We start from the raw sequence: 17,057 nt of genomic DNA, 5'->3' as shown, positions 1-17,057 counted from the left end.
TTCCTACTTGCCTTAGAAATAGTAAGTTACACCAGTCCTGGCAACCCATCACAGCACAAAAGTGTCTTGCTAAGGCAAACGTGGGCTGTGATCACCCACTCCTGGTGCTGGGCACCTTCCTGCACCCAGATCTTCTCTGCTCTGTAGAACTCGAGCTCTGCTCAATCTGCCTGCACAGCAGTGGGAGGATTTTCCTAGTGCAGTTACTCATAGCTATACAAATCCTAATGTCTTCACAGGGAACAGGAGGCTAAAAAAAGACAACATCTTTCGTGGCTTTCCCAAACCTTGCACACCAGCCCCCCCACCTCCAAGAGCAGCCACTGCTCATGGCAAAGGGGCTCACAGAAGGGTCCTGCCTTACTTGTAACCCCCCAAGCTGGGGGAAGCTTTTGCCTTGGAAAGATTAGCTGCATGTGAATTATTTTTTTTTTAAGGAAAACTCTCAAAGGAATGAAGATCCGAGTCTAATTTTAATCCCTCCTATCACATCTGGTGGAGGAATGCACTTGATTCAGGGAGAGCAGCAGCAAGTCCTCCCCTCCCCAGCCAGCTCCTGCAAATGTGCAGCCTGGAGAAACCCCTCTCATTTCAGAGCATCAGAGGCCACTTCCAGCATCAGAATGAGCTCAGCCTTTTATGCTGCTTTTGGGATAAAAGAGGACAAAGCCCAAGCAGCATCACAGCACTAATTACACCCCATGAAACACAGGAGAGACAGCTCCCAAGAGCAGCCACCTCCTTGAAGTAGCCAGACCCTCTTCAGCCTTTCTGGTTTAGCACTTGGAGCTTGTGATGAGCACCAGGGATGAAGCAGGATGAATGGAGCTGTGAGTGTGATGGACTGGCTCACCTGGCAGTTTTACCCCCCTTATCTCTCCCAGATCACCTGCCCATGCTGACAGCCACACCTTTGAGCAAAGCAGCCTGGAGGGAACACACATCCCCCAGCCTTCTGCTGGCAAAGGTGTTCCTGAAGCATGGTTTAATCAAGTTAAGCAATTAACACTTGCTACCTAAGCTGTATTTTCATAGAATCATAGAATTAGCCGGGTTGGAAGGGACCTCAGAGATCATCAAGTCCAACCCTTGACCCACCGGTGCGGTTCCCAGCCCATGGCACTGAGTGCCACATCCAGGCTCTTTTTAAATATCTCCAGGGGTGGAGAATCCACCACCTCACCAGGCAGTCCATTCCATTGCCTGATCACCCTCTCCGTAAAGAAATTCTTTCTAATATCTAACCTAAATCTCCCCTGGCACAACTTAAGACTGTGTCCTCTTGTCTTGTTGAAAGTCGTCTGGGAAAAGAGACCAACTCCCACCTGGCTCCAACCTCCTTTCAGGGAGTTGTAGAGAGTGATGAGGTCTCCCCTGAGCCTCCTCTTCTTCAGGCTGAACAGCCCCAGCTCTCTCAGCCTCTCTTCATAGGGCCTGTGCTCAAGTCCCTTCACCAGCCCAGTTGCCTCCTTTGGACCTGCTCCAGGACCTCAATCTCCTTCCTGAACTGAGGGGCCCAGAACTGGACACAGGACTCAAGCTGTGGCCTCACCAGGGCTGAGCACAGGGGCAGAATCCCTTCCCTGGACCTGCTGGCCACGCTGTTTCTGATACAGGCCAGGATGCCATTGGCCTTCTTGGCCACCTGGGCACATTGCTGGCTCATGTTCAGCTTCTTGTCAATCCAATTTTTCTTTCAAAATGAAGCCTTTTCTACTTTTAGTCCAAAACATGGCCCACAAGCCTAAGGTTAACATTAGTGTCTTAAAAGAAGAGTGGCCATTAGGGGAAATAACCAGTCAGCTGCTGCTCCTCAGCTCCCAGTGCTGGGTTTGCTCCAGCCTGTGCCCCAGCTCTCCTGTCCCTTGGTGCTGCTGATGGCCACAGAGTTCTGCTCCCCCCCACTCGCTTCCTCCCCTGCCATCAGCAAGGCTTGGATGGGGCAAAGCTTTTTGCTTTGAGAATCATCCTGCATTTTTAATGTTAATTGCAATCCTCTCCCTCTGAAAGCTCCTCTGTGCTTCCCTCCTTCCCAGCCCTGATCCCTGGCTCCCACTGTGGCTTTTCCCTGAGCCCACCAGCTCCTACTCATTCCTCCCACCCCAGGGACACCCGATTCATTGGGTCTCCTGGGGGATGGGTTACCCAAAATACCCCAGGTAGGATGATGCCAGCAGTGCAGGTGAGAGGAGTTGGTGCCCCCTGCATCGGGGCAGGGGTGAGGAAGGGGCTGGCTGGGTGGGACCTCTGCTCTGCTCCAAGGAGGTGCTGGAGCTGGGTTATGGGAAGCACAGCCACTCCCAAGCATCCCAGCTGTGCTGCAGGGGGAACAGAAAACCAGCATCCAAAGCGGGTCACTTAGGTCTTTAATAAAATATACAGTATGCATCCCATGCATAGATAGAAAATTAATTTACATGCTCTTTTAATTATTTGCATAATGCTTTTGCACGAATACATGTAATTTAGTCTTCACATTTTAATACATTTTGCTACTGGAATATTTATGGAGAGAGGGGGAACTCCTTCCTTTATTCAAGTAACAGTGCAGCAGGAGCTGGTTGGAGCAGAGGATGGAGCTCACTGGTCCCAGCTCACAGGAAGAATGAGCACAGAGCAGACCACGGACTATCAATACTGGAAGACTCAATGATGCCAGCAGCATGAGCACCCTCCCACCCCACCCCATTCTTCCCTGGGACCCCTTTTCCAAGTCCCACTGAGGTTCAGAGAGGCTGGACCCCCGCTGGGGTTGAGCTGTCTTTCCTTCCCCATGATCCACAGATTGCTACAGACAGAACCAGCACCAGCAGCTGTGGCTGCACACAAGGCCATCCAGGACAACCGGTGGCAAACACCATGATCTGTGTGCCTGGGGCCATCCTGCAGCCATCAAAATATTTTGGAGCTGATGAGGTGATGGCAGGGTGCACATTTCTCTTGCTCAGAACAAGCATTCTGGGTGTGTTCCTCCGTGCACAAAGGAACGGCACAATTTCCAAGCAGAACAGGGTGAAGGAAAAACTCCATAGGGAATTAATGCTGTGCTGGGTGCAGCCTCAGATGTGCTCAGCTGGGTGGGTTCTGGGTGGGAAGAGGACCCCAGCTCCAGGATGTCCCTCCCGTGAGGTGCTCAGAGGCTGGGGTGATGAGCAGTGCAAGGTCCCCTCTGCCCTGGGTCTCCTGTGGACATGGGGGATGCTCTGTCCTTGTGGAGAGATGGTGCATGGGCACCCAGGGAGCTGGGATCCCTGCAGGGACAGAGGTGATGCCCAGGGCAGTGTCACCCACCTGAGAAAAAAGTTAAACCCCATCTGCAGGGTTTAACTGGGTGAGGAAGTGAGGTCCAGTCACTCCCCCTGCAGGGGCTGGGGACAGTGGGGCTTGTCCTGAGGTGGACACCACCTCTTCTCCCATAGAGACTCATTTCCAACCTTCTTTTCTCCATGGCTGATGGGGCAGCTGAGCCTTTGGAGCTGTTTGGCTCTGGGGGTAGGGGGATGAGGTTGGGGATGGAACTGATGCTGAACTGGCACAGGACTTGCAAGGGCAGCCAGCCTGGTTAGGGGTTGCCTGACCCTCAAGCTATTCAACCTCACCCTGGACAACACAAGACCTCAGGGCAGAGGAAGATCCCAATTCCCTCACCCGGGGCAGTGCCGGCTCAGGGGTCACCTCTATTTTTTATTTTTTTTCTCACTCCTGTTATGGCAGGGCTACATCCAGCCCTGCAGCCTCCATGTGCAGCCACGGAGCAGCAGAGCCAGCATTGGGTGAAGGCTGAGACACATCCTGGCTGCTTTGTCCCAGGGGCTGGAAGCAGCCAGCACCTCCTGGGCATCTTCTCCAACCCCTCCTGTCCTTCACAGGGCACGAGACAAGGAGGCCCTGGCTCCTCTGACATGTCCTGGTGCAACAGCTCACGGTGAGGAATCATCAGCAGATGCTTTGGGTTGGAAGGGATCTTAAAGCTCATCCAGTTCCAACCCCCTGCATGGGCAGGGACACCTCCCACCAGCCCAGGTTGCTCCAAGCCCCATCCAACCTGGCCTTGGACAATTCCAGGGAGGCAGCAGGTCCCACGCCCCGGTGCCATGGTGCAGTGGGGTCAGGGTGCAGGGTGGGTGCCAGGGGTCAGACTGTGGCGGTCGGGGCTGCCTCTGCCCAGGGAGGTCTCGCTCAGAGCCTCCGAGTCTGGGTCGTGGCTGGAGATGCTCTCCACCTCCTCTGTGTCTTTCTTCCCGCTGTTCCTCACAGCCGCCTCCAGTGCCTTCTGCTTGCGGTAGAAGTGGGAGAACTTGTTGAAGATGATGGTGATGGGCAGTGCCACCACCAGGATGCCTCCCAGGATGCAGCCCGAGGCAGCCAGCTTGCCCGCCACGGTGACGGGCACCACGTCACCATAGCCCACGGTGGTCATGCTGACTGTGCCCCACCACCAGCACGCTGGGATGGTGTCAAAGCCGACATCTTCCTCCTTCTCAGCAGTGTAGGCCACACCAGAGAAGACAGAGACCCCCACAGCCAGGTAGAGCAGCAGGATCCCCACCTCCCGGTAGCTGTGCTGGAAAGGGAAGCAGAGCGGTGGTCAGCGGGGGCACTGCACCCATCACAGGAGGGCACTGGGATCTGGGGAGACCTTATAGCAGCCTTCCAGTATCTGAAGGGGCTACAGGAAAGCTGGGGAGGGAGTTTTTATAAGGAGATGTAGTGATAGGACAAGGGGTAATGGCTATAAACTGGAAGAGGGGAGATTTAGGCCAGACGTTAGGGAGAAATTCTCTAGAGGGAGGGTGGTGAGAGCCTGGCCCAGGTTTCCCAGAGAAGCTGTGGCTGCCCCACGCCTGGAAGTGTTGAAAGCAACCTGGGTCTTGAAGCAGCCTGGTCTAGAGGGAGGTGTCCCTGCCCACACAGGAGGTTGGGACTGGATGATCTTTAATGTGCCTTCCAACCCAAACCATCCTGTGATTGTGTGATCCCATAGCTCAAACACAGCCCTGTGCTCCCTGCGTTCCTCCATCAGGAGTCTCAGTGCCTCCCTCCACTTCTGCCATGGGGTATCCCCCTGTGGGGGATGGGATGAGATGGGTTAGGGGGTGCGTGGGTGACCCACACCTGGGGCAAGCATGGCAGCTGGGAAATCAGCCCTGGCACCCACAGCCTGCCAGGGGGAGGCAGTGTTGGGGACAGGGGACCTGTGCTTCATAGCCAGGACCCCAGGCAGAGGCCTCTCCCTTCCTCCACCACTCGTTCCCACCTCAGCTGACAATATTTGGACACATTTTCCTTTCATCTTGGCAGGTCCCCAGAAACCACCTGACCAGCAGCCTCTAACCAAAGTGATTTGTGTTTTCCTGAGACACTTGGGATGTGCTGGTGGGGAGGACGTGTCCCTTGATGCAGGCTCAGCTCCAGCTCCTTGGCTATCAGGTGACCCCAGGGACCCCTCTACACCCCAACACCACCTACAGCCCCAAGGACTGTTTAACCCTTTGTTATACACCTGGCTGGGAGAGATGGGGGTGCTCCAGCTAGCAGGGTCAGGAGACTTTTGCTCTACACATCAGGGAGGGATATTGCACTTATGGGACACAGCTCCAGGGGAGGCAGGGGATACCCTGCCCCAGTTTCTGTCCCCTGTAGTCCCAGTCCTGGGTACACTTGAGCTGAGGGATGGAGACCCCCAGGGCCAGGCTATTCTTACAGCCAGTTCTTACAGGACCACAGAGCCCCTGTCTTCTGGCAGGGCCAGGCCAAACCCCCAGTGCCAAGACCCCTCTACCCTCCCAGCTTGGCAAGTCCACTCATCTTTGGAGTGTCACAATTTCCTGGGTGTTGCTGCCCCCTGAACTGCCACCTTGCTCTTTGCGTTTGGGGAAAAGGACAGGAGAACCCTGATTGGGGAGCACTGGGTTTTTTCCTTCCAGTCTCCTAACAGGCAGATGATGTTTTATTGGCACCCACATAATGACTAAACAAAACAACACTGAAATAAAGAAAGCAGGAGAAGACAGGGAAGAGCTCTTCCAGGGTCAAGATGAGGTATAAAGGAGGCGGATTCACAGCAGGAAGTGAGAAGACTTTGCTTAGACTGCTGGCAAAAGCTGCTTAGCTAATGCCAGTAATATTGAGGAGAAATAATCTCCACCTCTGCTGTCGCCTGTGGCTCTGGATGCCCTATAGCAGCTCTGAGGGAGCTCCTTGGGAAGGACACAGCTGAAAGCCACTGAGTTTCAAGGATGTATCACTTGGCCATGAAAGATTTGCTCCTGGCTGGAGCTTAGCAGCACGTCTGTATGTCCCAGCTGGGGAGCAGCAGAGCTGAATAACCTTATACATTTTTTAAGAGTATCAGTTATGGCCCTGGGATGTGTTGGAGAGAGAAGGCGAGAGGGAAGTCAGGCAGCTTGGTAGCTCCTGATGCTTTAATTTACAAGAAGGGTTAGGGCTCAAGGTGCAGGGGAGGCTCCAGGAATCTCCCAGCTGATCCTCAGCAGCTGGCTGCCACCTATTTGAAACCATTTATCCTCAAAATGGGGTTTGTTCATTAATCTCGGGGCAACAATCTGGGGTTGGGGTGGGGATGTAATTTTAGCTGTGGTTCAGGTGGGTGCAGGCTTGGTGAGTGGGGGGAGTGGTACTGGGTAATAAAAGGCAAAGCAGCCACCCCAACTGCAGTCTCTTTGGGCTCTTGCTGTGGCAGGAGCTCTGCCTGCCTTTGGGACAGCTGGGAGTCGTGTTTGGGCTCCTCAGCCTGCTGAATGGACACCTCGTCTCTAGCACAGCAGAAGCCAAATAAAATGAAGAAGCCTGGTTTGAGCCTGGCCAGAGATACCAGCCTGGGGATCAAGCACGGAGATGGACTTTGGCACCCACTGCAGGGTGATGTACCTATTCTTTAAGGACACGCACCTCTGGCTCTTCCGACCTACTTGAGTATTTGGGCCCCTACGGGGACAGACAGAAATTCCTGTGGATACCTGAAGGTGCCAAAATTACTGAGTGCCAACACCTATCACCCGCCAGTGGGAGACGGGCACCAGCCCCGCACCGGGAACCGGCGATAGCATTGATGGGTGCCTGAAGGGCAGGAGGAGGAGCAGGGACGTGCAGGCAGCCTCTCCTCAAATTAAAGAGAGCCTGGATCAGGTCCCAAGCAATTTGAAGATCGTTCAGAGTTTGAGGCGCGAATGGCAGAAATCCCTAACACTTTTGTGTTAGGGAAGCAACTACCCGGCTTGCCAGAGCCCTGGCTCCCGCTCCCTGGTAAAAGCTTCTCCTCCTCTGCTGCTGCTTTATGCTTTCGCAATAGGAAGTAAAGTATGATTAACAAGACGTCGTAATTTATGTGCCCAGTAAATCACAACTCCGGGCTGCTGCGTCAGATTGGTGACTTCGCTCATCCCCATCTCCAGCTCCGGAGCCCCAGCGCGTCAGCGGCTGAATCAGCGGCGCGGCAGGAGCTGGAGCCGGGATGCTGCCGGCTCCCAGGATCTCGTCTGCTGCTTCATAGCATGCAGATGAGTCCCCGCCCTGCTGCAGCCTGTTGTTCACGCTCAGGTGGAGCTCAGAAAGGGTTCAGGGAGCCCTTCCCACCTCTACGCTCATTTAAATGTCGCAAAGCCACGTCGTGCTTGGCCCATCACTTGCTAATTGCCCTTTCAAGGTTAGTGTTGAGGAGTACGGGGGTGCAGGTAAGACTTGAGGCATCTTCATTTCAAACAATCCCCCTTGCACCCTGCTTTCAGTAGGATTTGAGGATGCCAGGACTCTTTTCCCCTCCCCCACTTACTCTGGTGCCCTGTGGGCTTTGCAGGATTAGAGGTGGGCTGGTCCTGCTTCTCAGCAGAAATTGGCAGAAGACTTTTCCTGCTGCCCGTCCCCATCCCTGGCTGCACCTGAGAGTTCCTTTTCTCTGTGGCTCACCCACAGGAATGGGTCCAATCCCAGGAGGCAAGTCCTGCTGGCACCAGAACATCCCATGCCAGCCCTTCCACAGCTGCAGCAGTGAAAAGGGATGTCCTCATCTGTGGCTGTGCCTGCAGCATCCCTGCCATGGCCCTTCAGAGGCAGCAGCACCAGGAGCTGAGGTTTGGCCCCTGATAGGTTCTGAGAGGGAGAAAAATGTCCCTTTGGTTGAATGTCAAGCTGTTGTTATTAAGATTACTTCCCTTGGCCATTGGTTGGCACACCACTGTTTGCAGGGAGGGGAAAGCACCAGGGATATTTGTATGAGCAGGGCTTGAAAAACCAAACTTCTGGGTTGAATATGGGAACCAGGGGCAGTTCCACGAGAACTTTGCCCTGATGGTTTGCTTCACTGCATATGGTGGGGCACCAGGACCATGTGTCTTGCTGTCTGTTGGCAGGCCTGAGGATCAGCCTTACGATCTCTCCTGGTGTGGTCAACGAGAATCGGTGACCATTGAAGTCTAAGTGGCCTCTGCAGCAAGCTGGATTTTCTGTGTAAGTGCAGGAGGTGAGGGGACAGTTTCAACCTCTGAAGCTTTGAGGACATGGCCCTCAGCACAAGGGGGATAGAGGAGGGAGGGTGGTAGGGGAGATGAGAGAGCCACACAGGGTGCTGTGCCTGCCTGTGCTGTGCAGATGAGCTGCAGGGGTGGAGGTCAGGGCTGCAGCACAGGGCTGGGGAGGGTTTCACAACAGCTTTGGGCTTTAACTCTTGTCACAGCTGCTGGTGGTCTGATCCTGGAGGCTGAGGATGCTGGGGAGGGGGTGTGAAGAAGGGTGGAGCAAACTGTGGAGGGTGCAGACCACCCCTCACTACACCCACAGGGCTGCCACCTCTGGCATGCCTGGACCCTGGTCCTTTACTGCTTCAGTATCTCCTCATCCAGCTTTTCCTTCTGAGGGCTGCATGGTCCTGGGGCCAGCTTTCCCTGAGCTTTTCCAGCATGCTGAGTGGTAGCTGGTGGTAGCCCAAGCTCTGCTGGGGTCATGGACCCTGCCTTTGGCTTCTTGGCCCAGGCCCTGCAGCTAATCCTTTGCTTTTCCATTGCTGCTCTGCACATCCCATGGTTAACCATCTGCCCAACCTCATCAGATCCTGGACCATCCAAGTGCCAGCTCAGCTGGACCAGGACCTCTAGGTGGGCAGACACCAAGGCTTGAAGGCTGGCCTGTGGCCAGCTGGCAGCATGTCCCTGGGGGGGGTGGGGGGGGGTGTCTCCCTTCTCCTGGCCTGGGGACAGGAGTAGCTCCAAAGCCACTCACACTGGTGCTGGCACATTTGCTGGTTGGCATGGTCCCTGCTCAGCAGGTCTCTTGCCAGCCAGCTGGGCACTGACCCACTTCTGCTGGGACATCACCATCCAGCCATGCATGGCTGAGTCCATTCCAACACAGAGCAATGGGGTGTGAACACTGTGGTGGGGAAGGGCTGGCTGGGACCCTGAAAGCACCAGTTCTACAAGAAGCAAAGCCTGTGAGCAGAGGGTGAGTTGCTGTTGGCTCAGTGTGTGTACAAGGAGGACTCGTGCAGTGCCCCTCACACTTGGCTGCTTTAGCAGACAAAGCAACAGCCCAGCCCACCACCTGAGGAAGCTTTCCAGACACCCCCCAGAACTGGTATCTCACTGGGCATGGGTATGTCTGTACTCCTTGGCCACCCCAGAGGACTCTGTCTTGCCCAGAGATTAAAGGAGAGGATAAGGACATAGCCAGTTTACCTTCAAGGTGGCCCCCAGTGACCTCAGCCCAGTGGAGTGCCGAGCCAGCTTCAGCACCCGGAATATCCTCATGAGCCGAAACACCTGCACGACCTTGCCCAGGTTGCCCAGCTCCGAGTCACTGCCCACGGTCAAGTCCACCATGAGGGTGAAGTAGAAGGGCAGGACCGAGACAATGTCAATCAGGTTCAGAGGGTGCTTGAAGAACTTCCTGGGGTTGGGGGAGAGCAGGAGGCGGGCAGACACTTCGAAGGTGAACCAGGAGATGCAGAAATACTCCAGCTTGTGCAGGATGGGTTCATCGAGCACGTTGCCATTCTCATCCACCTCCTGGTACTCGGGCATGCTGTGGATGCACATGGTGGCTATGGAAACCAGCACCACACTGATGGACACAAAGCTGAAGAGTTTGCTGGGGATGGAGTAGCCGGGGTTCTCCATGGTGAGCCAGAGGCGTTTGCGCAGGTTGCCGCAGCGCAGGGTGCTGTAGCGCAGGAGGTCGTGGTTGATGTCAGAGATCTCATCGGGGGATGTGTCCACGCTGCTGACCTCGCTCTCCTCATCCCAGTTGTGGTGCCGGCTCTCCAGCTTGCGCTCGTGGTAGCGGTAGCTGCAGCAGGAGTCCAGGAAGAACTCGTTGATGCCCCAGTACTCGATCTCCTGGCAGAAGGAGAAGACGCACAGCTCCTCCATGACGTGCAGCTTCCCTGTCTGGTAGAAGTGGAGCACGTAGAGGAAGAACCCGGGGTTCCGGTCGAAGTAGAACTCCCTGGCGCTCACGTCGTAATCATCGCAGAGCTGCAGGATGGACTCCTCTGAGTCACAGGAGAGCAGGCGTCCCAGGCGGGTGTCAGGGAACTTGGAGAGGGCGCTGGAGCTGAGCCGCCTTCTCAGCCCTCCCACATTGATGTTGATAACGTCCTCCTCAAAACCAGGATCCCAGTAATTTAAGGTCTTGTTGACCATGATCAGCAGAGCGGGAGCTGGATCCACCTGGGAGAGAGACACAGAGGGGCTTGGGGGGACATGGGCTCACCCTGCTCCAGGTCAGGGGGGACAGAAGCAGCCTGGAGGGTGAGGGGGGGGGGGATGTCTGCAATGTGAAAAGTGATGAGCGGGGAGAGAAACAGCTTGGGGCAGTTGTTCTTCAGTGGTAGGGAAGGAGAAGAGAGAAGAGAAAAAGCAGCAGCTCATGAATATTTGGGAGGGTATCAAACTTACCCTCTTTTTTTTCATTTGTTTGGTTTTTTGTGTTTTACCTCTTTAAGTTTCTTCCTTTGTTAATGTCCTCAAGCAGGCAGCCCAGTGCATCTCCAGCACCTCCTCTGTGGGCCTTTCCTTGTTCCAACAGGTCATTAGCCACTGAAGAGGGGATTTATCCCCTAAAGACCCTCCCTCAAGAGGGAAAAAACTGAATTTCATCAAATCACCACCAAGGTGATGCTGTTGAAGAGCTTTATAGCCTGACTGCCTACGTTGTTAATTAGACCTGGTCAAAAAGTCCTCAGATGGTGTAATCTTCCCAGCAGCAAAGGCAGTTTTGGCAAAATCAATTGTTTTTTTTCACAGGAGGTGTCAGTTTTAGGGAGAATTTAAGTGGAAAAAATGTCAAAACAATTCATCTGCCTGCTTTGTTTCCTCTTGTGTCTTCTGTCATTTAAAACGTTAATATTATTTTTACAATGTTGAACACTGTAAAATAATGAATGTAACACAAAACATCATTCAGAATAATTGGTGACTTAATTAAAAAACTCTATGTTGGTAGGGAAACAAAACCCAAAATTTTGATTTCTGTTGTTTCAGGATTTTGCATGTTTCTGCCAAGCAGAAATTCTATTTTCTAATGAGCAGCAGTTGGAGCATCTAAACAAAGAGAAGCATTCCCACAGCTTCAAGTGCATTTAACCATCCTGGCAAGAATCTTTGAATAAAAAGGCAAGTAAAAATGTTTGTGATCTTCCTGCATCACCTTAAAATCAGACTTCTCCACCTACCTTATCTGTCAAAATGCCTGGAAATACATGGAGCAGCCCCAGGCCCACATGGTTCCCCGACTCCTGGCACGGGGGTGTTGGGTGTCCTCTGATGAGGCAATGGATTTGCTCTCTTGGTTGGGGAATTGTTTTCCCCATGCATTGATTGCTTTGGAAAAAACCCTGCTATTAGGTGTGCCTTGCTCCTGAGCTCTGCTCACATCCAGGGCCACTGCAGGTGATGCATTTGCAGCAGTCACTGAGGCATCTGTGTCCTCCAGCCTGACCTGTCTCCCATCTCAAAGACTTCCCTCCCTGGTCTTAATCAGCCAGCTGCTTGTTAGAAAAAAATCCCTCACTGTCTCTGTCGTGTGTCAACCAACAAAGTTTTCAAACTTTTAAGGGATGCAGGGACAGAGGCTGAAGATGGGCAGTGGGAGCCCAAGGAAAAGGCAGCAGCAGCTTCTGTGGTGATGCTGAGGAGCCACCAGAGCCCACACAGGACAGTCTGGTGATGCCAAGGTGCCACCAGAGCCCACACAGGACAGTCCAGTCCAGCAGCAGCCACCAAGAGACAAGGCCAGGTCAGTGACAAAAGGTGGGTCCCCTCTGCCCAAAGTCCATTGCACCTCAGCCCTGTGTTGCTCACCAGACATCTCAAGGGGTTTCTAGGGCAAACACCAGGACAAGAAAAGGGACCTGCATTTTTTCCAGTGCCTGAGAAACAGCATGAAAGTTTTGTCAGACAGGGAGGGATCTGGGGGTCATTTTCACGTTTAAACCCAGAGGTGAAAGCAGAGCTGGAAAGGAGCGGGTGCCCAAGCAAAGGTTAGAAACAAACCCCTGGGGTATGATTTTAATCTGAGCAGAGCTGTGGGTGCAGCAAGTGCCAGATTTGTGTGAAATAGCCTGGCAAAAACATCTGCAAACTCCACTGCATCTCCCAGCCAGGGCTCCTTAAAGACACAGGCTTTGCACCACAAAGCCAGCACTTCCCATTACACTACCCCTGAAGGAGACTTGCAATAAGCCTGGGAGCTTAATGAACTCCTTGTCTCACCTTTTAAAGGAGAGGGGAAAAAAGAAAGATCAACATTTTTAATGCTTAAGACAAAAGGAAGGGAGATAAAAGGGGTGTGAACACTTCTTTTCAGGGATAAATTGGAATTTCTGTGACAGATTAGCTTTCCCAGGGAAGACATCACACAGCCCATCTGTGGGGTGGGGATGACTAATCCAGGTTCCTTCCAGAAGGATGCTCATGCATTCAGGCTCCAAACACACACCCAGGGGCCGTGGGGATGCATCTGTGGGATCCAGCTTATCTCACACCCATCCTTGGCCTCTCTCCACACCCACCCAGAGCAGCTGTTCCCAGAGACCAGACCAAATGTCATCAAAACCATAGGAAAAGTGGTTTTGGGGCTGGGCTGGGACAGGGGACAGCCCAGGTGGCTACTGGGGGTGCATTTGGAGGGCAGGACAAGCCTAAAGTGATAGTCTGGCTCGGCAGGACCACCCCAGCACACAGATGAGGCTCTAGTTGAGATGTGCCAAACCCGGGAAGCCAGCTGGCTCCCATCTCTCTCCCAGCACAAAAAAACTGGGTGTCAGGACCCTGCAAACCTTTGCACCTCAGGGAAATCCTTCCCTCCAACGTGGGAAGCAGAGCGAGAAGGGTCGTGAACTGTCTGAGATCCTCAGTTCTGATCTTTGTTTTCTGAATAGAGCAAATTATTTCTGCCCACATGCAGCTTTCATCTAAGAATCTAAAGCAGCAATTAATAGTTTTATAACTCTTGTGCCTACTCATTTCACGACTAGCTAAGCTCAGCTTTAGAAAAAAACATGAAGTTTGAACTGAAACCTGGTGTGATCCCTACTGCTGGATCATCAAAGGTCACATCTGCCTTTGTAGGGGTATTTTCTGGGAAGAAGAAGCTTCCTTTGGGTTGGGTGGTTTTTATTTTAAAGCACGATGGACAGAATACAAATGTGTCTGTCTGGAATAATGTGGATTTGCAAAATTTTCCTTTAGTTAAAGCAAAATTTCCATACATTATTGGTAAAATAGAGAGAGAAAACCTATCTCTGATAAATTTTGAAATAGGTTGTAAGCTATTTTAAGGAGTCAATCATCAGAATTGCACAAGCCCAGTGTGAGCTGGGTGTTGGGTGTTCAAATGTATCTTGTGGAGAAAAAAATCTTTGATATATGCATTTATTACAGTAAAAAAAACACAACACCTGATTAAGCATACCTGTAAGAAATGCTAGAAGAGTTTCCCTTGACAACGTTTTGGGGTTTTGGTTTGTATTTTTTTTCTCTTAAAGGCATTCAAATGGAAGATATGTATATTTATTCTAACTGGCAGAGGGGATCCAAGGGAGTGGGAAGGAAGATGCTAATAGACATCCAAGTGAGGACGCAGCCAATGAAGGGAGTATTGCTCACAGGGGTTTTTCTAACCAGGTACAATGGATTTAGACTAACAGCCCAAATAAAAAGCCCTGTACTTACAGCTCAGCGTGGCTTCCCAGCGGGGAGTCGTGGGGCTTGTCTCAAAGGAGCCATTAGAAACGCATAGAGAAGGAGGAAACCCTTCATCCTCTGCTCAGTCCTAAACGCCCTGTCACCCGGGGCTTGAGACCCTGCATGTCCCAGGTGCACAGAGGTGGTGGCTGCAAACTGCTGTAGAAGTCCTGGGTGGGATGTCCATGGGGCATCCCTGGATGTCCATGGAATGTCCCCCGCTGGATACCTAGGGGGGGTGGGGGGGTGGCTGACCTCTCGGCTCCTGCAGGATGGTGTCCCCACCAGCCATGCGCTGGGGCAGGAGCGGGGAGATGCCTGCTTTCTGGTCATCCAAATGTGCCAGAAGCACTGTCCCCATCGCTGAGCATCCCTGTGCCCGTCGGCCTGAAGATGCTCAGGTCCAAGCCCTTCCTCTGGCGGTGGGGGGATGGTCGGCCAGGCGGGCAGAGGGGAGCGTGGAAGGGGGATTCCCACTGCTGGCTACTCCCTGCAGCAGAGCACAAGCTGCTGCTGCACGCTAAGATGCCACCGAAATGCCCAGGGCTGGGGATGCAGATGACGAGGGGACTCCCTGCTCTTTTCGGGGTGCAGGATTGGGGGAATAACCAAGAACTCGGCGTTCTCTTGCAAGCGGGCAGCACAGCGCCGGAGCCCTGGTCCGTGACAGCCTCCGCTCCCGGATCCCACGCAGTGGATGCCGAGATCTCCGGAGGGGACCCCCGCACCCTGCCCCGCTCCCCGGGAAGGAGGAGATTCACCCCCGTGGGGAAAAGGCTTAGGGGAGAGGGACTCCCCTACACCCGCCCGCAGAGGGACGCGGAGGGCTATTCCTGTGTCCCGGGTCCCAGTAGCATCCCGGGATGCCGGTGCTGGCACGGCGGCTCCCTGCTCATGCTGGGATGCCGGTGCCTCGCTTCCTCGCTCATCCCGCTGCCCCCGTCCCTGCTCACCCTCACATGCCGCTGCTCCGGTAACTCTCACTGCGGGGATGACGGGCTACCTGCTGCACCCCAGGCTGATGATCCCTGCGATGCCTGGGGACGCTAGTTCCCCGGGTTCCGGGATGCCGGTGCCCCGGTCCCTGCCGTTCCCTGGCCAGCCGATCTCACAGCCCTCGCCGCGTCCCGAGATGCCGGTGCCCCGGGTCCCCGCGATGCCGGTGCCTGCCGCACTCCAGCCGGTACCCTGGCTCCCCACCCCGCCCCGGGATGCCGGTCCCCGCCCCGCCCGGGGTGCCGGTGCCCCGGGTCCCCGCCGCACCCGGGTGCCGGAACCCGGCCCCGCGCCGCTGCTCACCTGCCTCGGCACCGCCCCCGCCGCAGCGTGCGCGGAACCGCGGAGCCCTGCGGGGCTGGCGGCGGCAGGAGCTCCGGGGGCCGGAGGGGTCCCCGCCCGCCGCCCCTCCCGGGGTCCCGCCCTCCAGCCCGCCCGCCTGGAGCCGCAGGGTGGGAGCGGGGAGGCGAGCCCGGTCCCCGGTGCCCGGTGCTGACGGGCGCTGTCGCGGGCCGCGCGATGGGGTTCCCCCCGGATCCTGTGGGTCGGCTGCCGAGCTCTGTGCAGGGGAGAGAGCTGGGGATGGCAGGGGAAGACCCACCGAGTCCACAAGACGGGGGAACGGAGCTCGGCAAAACGGGCACAGCTCCGGTGGCAGGCAGCTGGCAGGGCTGTGGTGGCCGTGAAGGGCTGGCAGCGGCATGGGGAAGCAGATCCAGGCGCGGATACACCTTTCCCGGTGGCCTTACCTGCTGGAAGTGTCCTTTAGCAGCCAGGAGAACCTTCAGGGGGCTCTGGGCCTCCTCCTGCCCCGGACTGCCCAGATCCTTGCAAAGCTGGCCAGGTGGCGAGTGATGCCTTGGCGTGCTGAGCCCCCGAGCTCGGTGGGGTGCAGTGTGCTGTCCCGTGCCGTGGGTGTTCAGGCCGAGCAGGGCCCCAGCAGCGGTGCTGCCCTGGCCCGGGCAGACGATGCTCCTCTGCCCTCACTGTCACCCTCAATGCAGTCCAACTCCATCTTCCTCCTTGGGATGAGGGGTGCTAGGGCACCGGGGCAGCGCCCTGGGTAAGGGCTCCCCTGTCTTGCTGAACTTCCCACTGTCTCTTAAAAGGCTCATCGGGCGGTGGGCAGAGAGTCCCAGGCATGGCACATGCTGGGTTTCAGGTCAGTGAGCTACTGTTGTCACCTCGGGCCACTCCTGCACAGCCTGGAGACCGCTGAAAGCACAGCATCTCCCCCAGAAGCCAGCTGCTGGAGCAGAGAGATGGGGAAGAAAGGATGAGAGACCTTCCCAGGATGGCAGCCGGGGCTGCATGTCCACGCAGCGATGCCTCATTGCTCCGGCAGCCGGCACAGAGCAGCAGTGTCAGACGGGCGGCTCGCAGGGGGCGAGACTTCACACCATCCTCTGCATCGGATCCCTCGGCTGGCTGGTTCCAGCCCAAGGGGGGCTGGAAGCCTGCAGATGCTCACCCTTCTCTGGGCTTGGAGGCGGCCAACTGAGAGCTCTTTTTGGTGGAGAGCATCCTTCTCCTGCCCGCACTCCCGCCTCCCACGGCCGCCTGTGCTGCCAGCCCCGTCCCTGCGCCAGGCAGAGCTCGCTGCTGCGGGGCCATCAGCGGGCTTGCATGTGTGTGATGTGTCAGACTGCATGTGCCGTGTGCTTGTTTACATGGGAAGAAGGCAGCGGAGGGAGGGGGAAGGGATGACTTTGAGGGAGGCCTCAGAAAAGGAAAAAAAAAAAAAAAGAAAAAAAAGAAAAGAGGAGAAAGAACCAACAACAACAAAAACAGCTGAGGGAAATTCCTCTGCTCTGTGATATGGAGAGAAAAAAGCATTTATTTATATAGCAATTAGAGATGGCT

At 55.0% G+C, this 17,057-nt stretch overlaps 1 protein-coding gene across 3 annotated transcripts; it reads right to left on the bottom strand.

The window, feature by feature from the left end:
• Positions 1 to 2,353: 2,353 nt before the first annotated feature.
• Positions 2,354 to 16,847, bottom strand: KCNS1 (potassium voltage-gated channel modifier subfamily S member 1). Of its 3 annotated transcripts, none has more exons than XM_071759815.1 (3): positions 15,944 to 16,847; positions 9,690 to 10,682; positions 2,354 to 4,564 (listed from the first exon to the last, which is right to left on the bottom strand). In XM_071759815.1, exons 2-3 carry the CDS (start codon positions 10,653 to 10,655, stop codon positions 4,109 to 4,111), a joined length of 1,422 nt encoding a protein of 473 aa, XP_071615916.1. In that variant the 5' UTR covers positions 10,656 to 10,682; positions 15,944 to 16,847; the 3' UTR covers positions 2,354 to 4,108. The 3 variants fall into 3 exon arrangements, with proteins under 3 accessions (XP_071615916.1, XP_071615917.1, XP_071615915.1); XM_071759816.1 differs by lacking the exon at positions 15,944 to 16,847 and adding an exon at positions 15,152 to 15,674; XM_071759814.1 differs by lacking the exon at positions 15,944 to 16,847 and having other exon boundaries at positions 9,690 to 15,674.
• Between the last annotated feature and the right edge of the window lie 210 nt (positions 16,848 to 17,057).

Source organism: Heliangelus exortis, chromosome 16 (assembly GCF_036169615.1).
Source record: "Heliangelus exortis chromosome 16, bHelExo1.hap1, whole genome shotgun sequence".
Lineage (NCBI taxonomy): Eukaryota > Metazoa > Chordata > Aves > Apodiformes > Trochilidae > Heliangelus > Heliangelus exortis.
The sequence above is the reverse complement of the archived record's forward strand: the minus strand, read 5'-3'. Positions and strand labels throughout refer to the sequence as shown.